Source organism: Dipodomys spectabilis, unplaced genomic scaffold (genome assembly GCF_019054845.1).
Source record: "Dipodomys spectabilis isolate Male_0828 unplaced genomic scaffold, ASM1905484v1 ptg000003l, whole genome shotgun sequence".
Lineage (NCBI taxonomy): Eukaryota > Metazoa > Chordata > Mammalia > Rodentia > Heteromyidae > Dipodomys > Dipodomys spectabilis.
Window position 1 is genome coordinate 1,019,601 of NW_024870680.1, and position 12,772 is coordinate 1,032,372.

The following is a 12,772-nucleotide window of genomic DNA, read 5'->3' on the forward strand; positions in this document are numbered from 1 at the left end:
CACACCCACACCCCTCCCACACACACATGATGGAAAGAAAGATAACAGATTAGCCAGAGGTTGCCCCAGCAGATGACTATCCTGGGACAATCTCCTTTCTCTGTGTTCTCATTCCATCAATATAAGGGGAGGGCTCAAAGCAATACTTAATACTTACAGATGATATGGAGATTCAACGAATGATAAATATAGAATATTATAATTCAACACAGCATGAAGGATAATGCTTCATTTTAGATGACAGTTTAATCTAATCTATTTGTATTTGTTTAAAACTTGTAAATTAACTAGATTGTTATGTTTTTTTAATATCTTAGGAAAGTAAGTTTTTCATTGATCTTAATAGAAGCTCTATCAGGATAATTTTCCAGCCTTCCTTGATTAATATGCAGCGAAGGATAAAGAAGGATGGGGAGGGAAAGAAGGAGGGAGGGAGGGAGAGAGAGAGAGAGAGAGAGAGGAGAGTATGTGTGTGTGTGTGTTTATGGGAAAACCATTTGAAAATCATTCCCTGCTATGGTTCTGGGGAACATTATTCTAAAATATAACAGTGTTCATTCATCATAGTCTTATATTTATGAACTACTATTTGACCCAGTGGCCAAAGCCAGGAAGGAACATCTATTCTTTCATCAAGATGCAATTGCACATATTTTCAGAACATGTAGAGGTGTGACAGTTCTCAGAAAGGGTGAGATGAGTGGAAACTGTTTTCAAAAAGAATATATACTTAATAAAAAAGATATGTTGGTGCTTTATTGATTGGGAGAAAAAAATGGAGATAATGTACTTTTATTGCTCATTCTTTATTGGTATTATTGTCATTAAATCTGAAGGATTTAGGTTCATAATATATTTAGACTAGAGGATACTTATATTTTCTCTTTATAAATGTCACTTGGATATGCAAAATTGTGGAGGACATTTGAGAAAATTTTATTTATGCAGTTGTTAAGCCAGCCAAACAAGAGCTGATAGTTCTGGAAGATTTAATCCAAATACCTATAAAATACTGTGAAAAATACAGGAATAAAATATTTTTTCTTTCTTCCTAAAAGATCAAGTTCTCCATGCTGTTTAGAAAGAGAAATACTATTTATTACAGATTTCAGAGCTGTTCTTTGGCTTGGTGCTGCCAAAAACCAACCTTGATTGTTTGGACCGTAAAACTATCCCACCCTAATCTCACGCCCTACTGGATTCTTAAAAATGGGTAATCTCCTTAAATGGCACGTCCGAAGATGGCCTTTCCACATTTCATCCGTGCTCTAGCTCATCTTGTCTCTTGCCTAACAAAATTTTTGCTTTCTCTTCTAGAAACTTCTACTGTCTTCAGTTATTTTTATTATGTCATATATAATGCTTACATATTATATATTATATATATTAGATAAAATTTATTACATATTGTGTTATGTACAAGAATATTTTGGGGCTGGGAAGGTAGCTCAGTGGTAGAATGCATGCCTTGCAAGCATGAGGCCCTGGGTTCGATTCCTTAGCACCACATAAACAGAAAAAGCCAGAAGTGGCGCTGTGGCTCCAGTGGTAAAGCACTAGCCTTGAGCTGAAGAGCTGAGGGACAGCACCCAGACCAGAGTTCAGGCCCCATGACCAGCAAAAAAAAAAAAAAAAGAATATTTTGTATTATTTTTATTTTATTATCTTTTTAAGGAGGTTTTAAGTAGCTTATATTAGTTGCATATAAGATGGTTCCTTGCGGCATACTTGTAAGTATAAGCAGTGTATTCCAATGGAACTTTTCCTTCCATAACTATCCCTCTCATGTTCCAAACTTCAAATATTCTCAACATTGTTGAAAATGTTTTCATGAATGCATATATAGTGTTTCATATTTGCCCTGTCCATTGGCCATCATCACTTCTTCTGGTACCAGTCTTCATCACAGTCTGCTTAACTTTCCTGTATATTATGCAAACTAATTCTCACTCACAATAATAACACATATTGAATACTGTCTATATGACAGATACTATACATTCCTATAGTGAATATCTTTCCCAAAGTTATGTGCTATATCTAGATCTGAAATCCTGATATATTTTGCCTCTAAATTATACTTATTTCTGCTGTACTATATCTCATTCAGTCATTAATCATTTCACCCATCAATTTATCAAATAATTATTGAATTATTATCATACACTAGAGACAGTCATAATTACTAAGAATAAGAAAATGAAGAAAGCACAGTTTATGGCTTTGAGGGATCTAGAATCATGTGGAGAAAAATGATAATTAGTTTATTGGATGAATTATATCAATGTGCTACATCTGATACATCACTACATTGAAAATGAAAAGGAGTTTATGTATAAATTTTATGTATAAAGTTTAGTTTCCTCTTTAAGTAAAATTGACCAGATTAAGTGGTTTCTTAGGCAAAGACAAAAGCATAACAGCATTTGGAAGTGTGAAGGTCTTGAAGGCTCATACCCAAGTGCCTGAAACCATACGGGGTGCACACTAAAGTGTATGTACGTGGCTACATGCCCAAACACATACTCACAGGGAGGAAGTATAAAGTGAATTAAAGACAGAAGGAGGTTCAAAAATGCCTCAGCTGCCACTTAAAAAGACTTGCACTTGAACCTGGTGGCTCCTACATGTTATCCTAACTATTCAGGAGTCTGAGATGAGGATCACAGCAGCCCAGGCAAGAAAGTCCAAGAGACTCATCTCCAATCAACCACCAAAACACTGGAAGTAAAGCTGTGGCTCAATTGATAGAGTGCTAGCCTTGAACACACAAGCTCAGAAACAGGGCCCAAGTCCTTAGTTCAAGCCTCATGATCAACACACACACACACACACACACACACACACACACATACACTGTATTGTGATGATGATGGAGAACATAACAGTTTTATGCAGAGGAGAAAGATAGATATATCATGGAACCAAGAGAATCTTCTTTACCAGTCTGGGAATCAGACTGGTAAAATCAAACACTTTTACCAAATTTAGGTACCACAAACATTATTAAGATACAGTTTAAGAGACTGGATAAGTCAAAAAGCTTTTTCAGCCAGGCATTTGTGGCTCACACCTGTGTGGGGTTATGTTAGGTAATAATTAAAAATAATTAAAAATTAATACAGGGATTTCTTAGTTGGTGATGTTTATTTTCTTTAAATGTCTTTGGAGTCCAATCCATGTGGGACACCACCTCCTATTTCCCCCCAAGTCTATGTGTATTTGTTTATGTTTCATGGTGTTTAAATCATTACAATTAATCAAATACTCCTCTACTGATTTACACATCTGCATTCCTCCCACTAAGCGTCAACTCTAATGTTAAGGGTCTACTGTAGTCATCACCTCCACCAGCTCATTCAGGGAACATCATCAGCACTTGAGATATTGTTAGAAATAAACATCTCAGATGTGTTGCCTTAGAAGAAGTCTTGGAGTAGGGCCTCACATTAGATGTTTAATAACCCCTCCAGGAAATTCAAATACATGTTCTAGTCTGAGAAGCATCAAAGTAAGACAAAAAGATTTAAGAGACCATCTTAGGGCTTTCCAACTTTTTCCAATCTTTTTATTGTTTATTACTGATGTAATTATCCCCTGAGAATAGAATGGTCTAAACTGCAACCCCATCTTCTCTTTGGCAACAGTTTATCAAGTTTGTTTTTCCTCTAGTTTGATTCATCTAATCAGACTGAATCATATGGTATTACCATTTGCAAGAAATGGTGTGAAACATATTTCTCTAATTTTTTCTTTGCATAAGTACATTACTAAAATATCACCCCCAAATTAAAAGCTTTGCATTACAGACTTTTAAAAATAAACAAACACATTTCAATTTACTTAACATACTTTATTTGATAGTGATATACTTTCTTCACACTGGTGGTATTATTCTAGAAAATTCTATGTGGGTGGGAATGGTAGTATTATTATCAACTTTTAAAAAAACTAATAAAGATATTAAAGTATGACTATCTTTCTCACCAAGTTGTCTAAATAAATTCTGTTTTATTTATTATAATATCAGTGTGTGGAAAGAGCTGATAGCAAGTGTGGGAGACAGTATTTTATATACTGTAAATTACATTTTTGGATTAGTATAGTTTATTTCATTATAATTTGTGAATTTCTCTATTGAAAGATTGTTTAATACAAGTAACAACTTAATCTTAGTGAAAATAACCCCATTTACAAAATGTTAGTGAGTCTGCATTCAAGGGGAAAGTCATTAAAATTTCAAAACATGTGTGTACATTGTGGGCATAGGGAGAGGATTGCTCTTTCTTTAGAATTCTCTTTGATTCACAGACTTCTATGAAGGGCCTTTTTATTGATTACCAATAATCATGTCATGTTGTTCTCATTTCAACTATATACTTGCAAGGCTGAGGTGTGGCTGAGTTGGTAGAGTTGTAGCCAGTCAGTGAAAGTGTGTCAGGTTCCAAGTTCAAGTCCCAATCTACAACCAAAAAGAGAAAAGGAGGGGGGGGGGGCGGGAGGGAGGGAGGGAGGGAGAAAGAGAGGGGGGAGAAAGACAAAGGGAGAGAGAGGGAGAGGGAGAGCCTGAAGTGTTGTGTTTAATTTCTGTATTTTATTTTGTTTTTTTTTTTCTCTTCTTTTATTTTTTATTGTGAACATACTGTACAGAGGGGTTACAATTACATGGGCAATATAATGAGCACATTTCTTATTAAGCATTGCAGCCTCCTCCTTTGTTTACCCTTCACATCCCTTCCCAGCCTCCCCCCGCCCCCCACCCAATCCTCCCCCCCTTAATTTCTGTATTTTAAAAACATATGTTTTTAAAAATTGGACTAGTAAATCTTATGTACCATATAAGGTAATTTCTCAAAAGGACAATATATTTTCCATATTAATCTAGTAAAATCTGCATAAAAATAATTGTCATTTTTCTTTCTCTTTTTACATTTCTCAAAAAAACTAGATTTTATCATGTCATCAGTTACTAATAATTGTTTCTTAATTCCTTTTCCAAGAAAAGAAAACATTTGTCTTGTCTTACCTTGTGCAGAAAGAGTAAAATAGCATTTACTGATTGGGAACAGTAGTAAGAAGGAATGAGGTGGGAACTAAGTTATAGTGAGATAAAAGTAAAAAGTTCTAGGATGTTTTTGGTGACCACAGATAACAATTATGTGTTGTATATTTCAAAAGCTAGAATGAAATGATGAATATTTGAAGAAATAAATACAAGGAATCTGATTTAAACATTACACAATTGCAAACATGTATCAAAATATCACGTGATACTCTGTTAGGATGAACAATTTTAGTCCTAGATGAAAATTAAATGTAAACTGGGGGCCGGTGGCTCATTCCTGTAATCCTGACTACTCAGGAGGAGAGATCTGAGGACTGAAGTTGGAAGCCAGCCTGGGCAAGGAATTCCATGAAACTCTTATCTCCATTAAAGTACTCAGAAAAAGCCAGCTTGTAGTAGTTCACTAGTCTTGAGCACATAGAGGCTCAGGGACAGTGCCCAGGCCCTGAGTTCAATCAAGCTCTGTGACTGGCTAAATAAATAAATAAATGTATAAAACACTTCAAATACAAATCATCTGATTTCCCAAGACCTATCAAGTTACTATGTCCATTTCCCAAGTCACCTTGAGCTTGTTTAATTTTTTTCTGTCAGCCCTGGGCATCCCAAATTCCTCTTGGTGCACTGTAGGTATGAGATGATTAGCAAAGCAATCTTTGATGTTTATGTAGTATTCTGTGATCTTAACAGGTGTTAGCCGTGTCATTGTATTTTGTTGATCCTTTTTATGATGAAGGAAATCAGTTTTAGAGAAGACAAATGACTTGTCTGTGATCTCACTTGTAGTAAATGAGTAGAACTCCAAGTTCTGGTATTCTCATTCAAAGTTATTACAAAACACCAAAGAGAAACTATGTGGCAAGTGGGGAGGGTGTGTTGATTGGAATGAAGACAAGTAAGAAGGACATATTTTTCATGACTCTTCGTTGGACAAACAGTATATAAATTTTATCACTGAAATTTATAAAGAAGTTTCTATATTTGGAAAAGTGAAAGCATCATATTAAATCTTTGGCCTCCATTTAATGTGTTCATCTGAACCCAAAAAATTCTTTAGAGTAGATGTGATGTAATTTTTATTTTTGATTAAAAATAGTATCAGTCAAATAATTCCTATGAAGCATGTGTTTATTGATGTTATAAAATGAATTAAATGGATGTAATAGAATTGTTCATGTTGTAATTCTGTGATCTCTCAGTATTTACTGAATTTCTGCTATGTTTAGAATGCTATATTCTTCATATCAAACTTAATTTTTTTGAGATGAACAATTACCATTTTCACTGGCTACAGTGTTTCTAAGGATTAATATTAATATTTAAATATATAGTGTATATAGATTAGTCATGAAAATCTAAGTTCTGCTGTAATTATAGCCAATTAAATGTAAATGTCCATTTGTTAATTCATTTAATATACATTTACCTAGCATTGAACTCTTAAGCAAAGAGTTAGCTGATTAAGAGAGTTAACTCTTAGCTGATTTATTGTTAAAATGATTTATAACCATAAATGATGTGCATGCTATAAGGCTTATTAATATAAATGTACCTTTTTGAAAAGTTACTAATTTTAGTGAAGTTATTTTATAATGGAAAGAGCTATAAAATGGGTATGTCATATACACAGAGTGTTTGTTTATCTTGCATATAAAAATTTGCCTGGAATGAGATGGTCAGAGATAAACACTTTATCATAAAGTGGCCATTCCAGGCACCATGGAGGAAGAAGGCAGAAGAGATACTACTCCCAGTGGAGTAGTTTCTTGAAGGAAACCTTCCCAGTTATTCCAGTTGCAGTTCCATTTATACCACAGTAGCCAAAAAATTGCCACACACCAAAATAGATGAGTTCAGTCTGAGAAATGTAGTGTTTTGGCTGGACATTTTGCTTTCCTGAATAAAATTAATGTTCTGTTACTAAGAAAGGGAATGTGCATCTTAAGTGCATACTCAGAATTCTTTCTCATTCATAAATACTGTATGTATATTCAAATATTGTTCTGATTATCAGGTTTAGCTTATCCTTATCTATTCATCATGGTCCTATTTATAATTCTCTATACTTTTAATTACTGTTTCCCCATGTTTACAATAGATGATATACTTGTTTTAATATCAATAGTATATAAACAATATTTTTACCATTACAGTTTATCATTATGAGAAACAATGAAATGAGGCCACAATGTCTAGAAACTGACATTGTTTGATGCATGTTACAGAAAATATAACTTATTTTCATTTTCAAACTTTATCTACCTTCTCAACAGGCTGTACATTGATGGTCCATTTGGAAGTCCATTTGAGGAATCACTGAACTATGAGGTCAGCTTCTGTGTGGCTGGAGGCATTGGAGTGACTCCATTTGCATCAATACTCAACACACTTATGTATGTCTATTGATTCATTCTATCAGTATGAATAGAGAACTGCCAATATTTTAAATATTTGTCATGTTACTGTAAAATATTTTCTTACAATAGCTCCTAATGGTTCAAGGAATAAACTCCACTTACTAATGAAAGAGGGGACTAATTCAATAATTCTCAACAAATAGTCTGTGGCTCTCAGTATGCTCATATCAAGATAAGTCAATGTCACAATTGTGCATTCTTCTGTTCTTTTCTTCTGTTAAAAGTTATTGTACATGCCGGGCACCAGTGGCTCACGTCTGTAATCCTAGCTACACAGAAGGCTGAGATCTGGGGATCGCGGTTCAAAGCCAGCCCGGGCAGGAAAGTCCGTGAAACCCTTATCTTCAATAAACCACCAGAAAACCAGAAGTGGCACCATGGCTCCAGTGGTAGAGCGCTAGCCTTGAGCTGAAGAGCTGAGGGACAGCTCTCAGGCCCAGAGTTCAAGCCCCACTACTGACAAAAAAAGTTATTGTATATATATATATATATACATATATATATATATATATGTATATATATATATATATACAATAACATATATATACAATATATATATACAATAACATATATATGTATATATATAAATATGTATATATATATGTGTGTATATATATATATATATATATATACACACACACACACAAGTGGATTGACTAAAGTACGGCATACACAGAAAAGGATTCCAATGGTATAATTCCTTTGAACAACTAATTTACAGTTTAGCAAAATGAATACCAAAAAGCTGATATTCTCGAGGGAGTGGGGCAGGGGGGAGAAAATGTAAGGAGAGGAGAGATGAATGGATAGACTGCTAAGCAAAAGCAGTCATAGTATTATGTATATAACGATATGTGTGTTGTGTAGTGTGCATAAATGGAATCAGGTAACTTGAAAGAGGTGAGATTGGAAGAGATGGAGGAGCATAATAGGAATGGTGACATTGATCAAGATGTATTGTCCTCATAAACTGACCCAGTAATTTGAAAATCTTTTGTATAACTATTTAAAGATAACACATACAAAAAGTCACTCACAACTATCCTTTATGTTCCAATGTCCTTGAGAGTAGCTTTTCAGGGTTCTGATGTTAATTAATCTTTTTTGTCTTTATTGTGAAAATACCATACAGAGGGTTTACAAATACATGGGCAAGATAATGAGTACATTTCTTATCAAGCATTGTTGCCTCCTCCTTTGTGTTAATTAATCTTATAGATATTTGGGAATATAGCAGTGCAAGAAAACCTAGTCTCTACCCTTAAAAGTTTACATTCAAATAGGGCCTGTAAGAAATAAATCCATAAGAAAGTCATTAAAAGGATGATTTTAGAAAATACAGGAACTTAAGAAAAGGAGACAGATAAATGGAATACAAATAAAATGATACAGTCATTGTAGAAGTATGGTCAGGGAAAGCTTTTATGAAAATATGACAAATGGTACATTGCTCCTTGGTTTATTATTAAATATACAACAGAACAGCAAATTTACTAACAACTTTGCAACAAATCTAAAGGGAGATTGTCCAAGGGGGAATACTCTTTCAGTATTTTCTGCTTAGGATGATAAGCATAGTTTATTGATTGCGTTCAAAACAAAAAGAGAGCAGTAGCAAGAAAGAAGTAACTCTCAAATTTCCTCCATGCCCTGTTAATATAGACACAAGATGTACAAAATGTTTTTATGAAATACCAAAAAAGAATTAAGTACTTCTCAGGCTAAGGCAGGAGGATCATGAGTGTGAAGCCACCTGGGCTGCATAGCAAGGCTCTCTGCCTCAAAATAATAAAGTAAATTAAATAAGCAAACAAATAATATTTTGAGTCTTACTTGATTTTGGTTTTACTTGATGTAATTTCAGGAGACTCTTATAAGAAAGATTGGCCATGTTCTAAGCCAGAAAGCATTTGTTTCTGACAGCACTTAGCATGCTATTTGGTTACCTAATATTATGAAAAAGGAGGAACATTTTCTTAACCTCAGTCGACTTCATCATTATAAATAGGAACCCAGATTTGGAATTAATAGTGGCTGGAATGCATTACACAGTATGTGATTGTGAAATCTCTTTCCTTAATGAGTCTTAAGAAAGGGATAAACAACCAAGATTCCGGGGGTGGTTTTGGCTCCTTTTCTTAGAGACAAGGGCAAGACCAGATGACCTTTGGAGCCCTGTGCAATAATAGAATTCACTGAAAATAGAGAACTTGTTTTTCTGTGGTTCAAGGAACAATGGTATTTTGACCTAAGAGATCAGCTTGTGGCCATCCAATAACAGCAGGTGATGTGCATATAATATCTACAAAGTTGGAACACTTGTTGAATGTTGTGTCTTTATGTCTTTGAATTAGTCTGTTGCATGTGACATTAATTTGACAGTAATAAGTGCTACATGAGTTGCTAGCATGTGGAAGGCTCTCTTTTTCTGTTGGTGGCTTACTAACAAAATTGCAATAACAAAGTATTCTGTTTGAGGGTTTTTTTGTAATCATACTCACTATCATGGTATTTTAATTTTAAAGGGATGACTGGAAATCGTACAAGCTTAGAAGACTGTACTTTATTTGGGTGTGCAGAGACATCCAGTCCTTCTCCTGGTTTGCAGACTTACTCTGTACATTGCATAACAAGGTAACAATAGGGTTTTTTTAGTTGCACAATCTTTACTTAAAATATAGTTTTCTTTTGTACTGCAAAACTAATAACTGCTTTCTAGAGAATAAATAAAACTTGCCTTCAACTTAAGAGATAATTAGAAAACATCTTTTTGGATATGAATATTTATGATTACGTATTTTTCCATGACATACTTTAACACAGAAATACCCATTTCTATGTTTTAATCTAAGATGTTCAACATAGATATATGGCTAGTTGAAGAGTAGGACGGGCTGGAAGGGAACATCAGCAGCTGCTCCTTAAATGGCTTCTAACCTTTGTTCTCATACTACTTACCCTCATCTCCACCTTTAAGATTTCAAAACAGTATCATACTTTTTGGTGCACAATGAAGACTCTCAGAGACACAGAATTCTAACTGAGAATTCTAAGATAAAAGACTGGGCATGAATGTCTCAGGCCTTTAATATGAGTTACTCCATAAGCTGAGCTTTGAGGATTGAGTTGAGAAGCTGGCTAAAGGAGAAAAATCAGCAAAGACTCTTATCTCCATTAAAGCTGGAACTGGAGGCATGTGGTAGAGCACCAACCATGAGTGCAGAATGCCAAGTGAGAGTGTAGGGTTCTGAGTTCAAGGCACAAATCCAGCACAGAGAGAGAGAGCGAGAGAGAGAGAGAGAGAGAGAGAGAGAGAGAGAGAGAGAGAGAGAGAGAGAGAGATAAAGGCAGTCATTCACCAAATCTACTTTTGATATTTCATTCACTTATTTATTAATACATTCATTTATTTATTAAAATAATACATCTTTGCAAATGCTTCAAATAATTCAGGTAGAACAATTCAGAAAACTTCTTACTACTTTTCCTACCCAGTCAGTGTAACCAATTATCTTATAAATATTCTATCATACTATTTACTTTTTTCTAACTGCCTTTTAAAAATTTACTGCTGCATCTTGATTATTGGTTTTGTATTAACAAACCAAGTTATTTCATTCTTTTGATTGCTGTAGAGAGTTCTATGGCATGGAAATAATAATTCCCTGTAGTAAATATTTATGTTGTTAGTACAAAGAGTGCTTCAGTAGCTATCATTACGTGTATCTCTTTGAACATACTTTTATTCAGTCAGGTATTTTCTCCTTTAGTAAGTACTTTAGTGACTCCCAACCATAAAATCAAGAACTGTTTTAGGAGCTGGAGATATATCAGGTAACACAATAAAGTTCAATGTTTGATCTGATGTGATTTATGTACTAAGTAGGTTCCAATCAATTTGTAGGCTATGTGAGTCTGAGATTTCAGTCAGGACAAAGGAAAGGAAAGTCCAGGGAAAGCAGCCTTACCAGTGTGGGTGGGGGGGCGGGTGTTCAAGTGGGTTGTACGCTGAGGAATGCCCATTGAATGTGCTGTTTGGGAACAGAGATGTGAATGCAGTGGACAGGAAGACTAAAGAAACATCTTATAGGAGCAAATGAAAGTGGAGGAACCTAAAACTCAAGTCTTTAATCAAGTAACTAATGAAGAAACAAATTATGCCATATGCATGCAGTGGAATTACTTAACCTTGAAGAAGAAGGGACTTCCAGTACTGGAGATGTGGTTTAATTGTAAAGCACCTGACCTACAATCATAAGGCCTTGAGCTAAATCACCAGTACCAACACACACACACACACACACACACACACACACACACACAAGGAAATTCTGATACATGCATAAGTGAGCTTTGGAGACAGAGTAAAATAAGCCAGATACAAAAGGTAACATCTTTTCTCCTCATATATGTGTTTGTGTGTGTGTGTGTGTGTGTGTGTGTGTGTGTGAGAGAGAGAGAGAGAGAGAGAGAGAGAGTGTATCTTCTACATTATATATATGTATTTATATATATCCTATATATATATATATCCTATATATGACATATATATATATAGGATGAGAAATATATAGGAATATATATATATATATGAGCTATCTAGAGTAGGTTCATTATAGTGAGCAGGGGTTTGAGTCTGAGGGCCAGTGAAATGGAAAGTTACTATTCCACACTTCTTTCTAGACAATTTTTCCAGGTATATATATTTTTGTCATATACATTAGTATATAAGAAAATCAGTGCTGAGTAGGTAGAAATCAGAAACAAGTCAAAAGTGTCAATTTTTAATTGTCTTGTATTTCCTAGCATGTCTAAACCCTTGTGTTTCCTAGCATTTCTTTTTTAAATGTTATATTTGTGATAAGTAAACTCATAAAACAAAATGAGAATTTTTTGGGATAGACTTAGGAGAATATTAATATAGTTTTTACTATGGTTGATTTTATATCCTTGAGGAGAAAATTGTTTTGTTCTCCACCACTCTCATACCTATATTTTGCCAGTAGCATGAGTAATGTTATGAATGCTGGAATCTGTCTGTCTATTTACCTAGCTATTTAACTATCTGTCTGTTTATATTTCATTTGTAGTCTGTTGTGATATGTCAAGTTGTTGACTGAATTATCAAATCATATGTTAGAATAAAATAAAAATAAAATAAAATATTTGAAAGAATTTCAGTATCTCTATTAATTTTTATGCCCTTTCAGTTTTGGCAGGAAAATAGACCTGACTATATCAACATCCAGCTGTACCTCAGTCAAACAGATGGGATACAGGTATGGGGTTG

At 34.4% G+C, this 12,772-nt stretch overlaps 1 protein-coding gene across 2 annotated transcripts in view; it reads left to right on the forward strand.

The window, feature by feature from the left end:
- Nox4 (NADPH oxidase 4) overlaps nt 1-12,772 on the forward strand; it is a 189,159-nt gene that overhangs the window by 157,951 nt on the left and 18,436 nt on the right. For both annotated transcript variants that reach the window (XM_042688089.1, XM_042688082.1), the window contains exons 14-16: nt 7,339-7,458; nt 10,008-10,116; nt 12,693-12,761. In XM_042688089.1, coding sequence (XP_042544023.1) covers nt 7,339-7,458; nt 10,008-10,116; nt 12,693-12,761 — 298 coding nt within the window. The remainder of the gene's footprint in view (nt 1-7,338; nt 7,459-10,007; nt 10,117-12,692; nt 12,762-12,772) is intronic.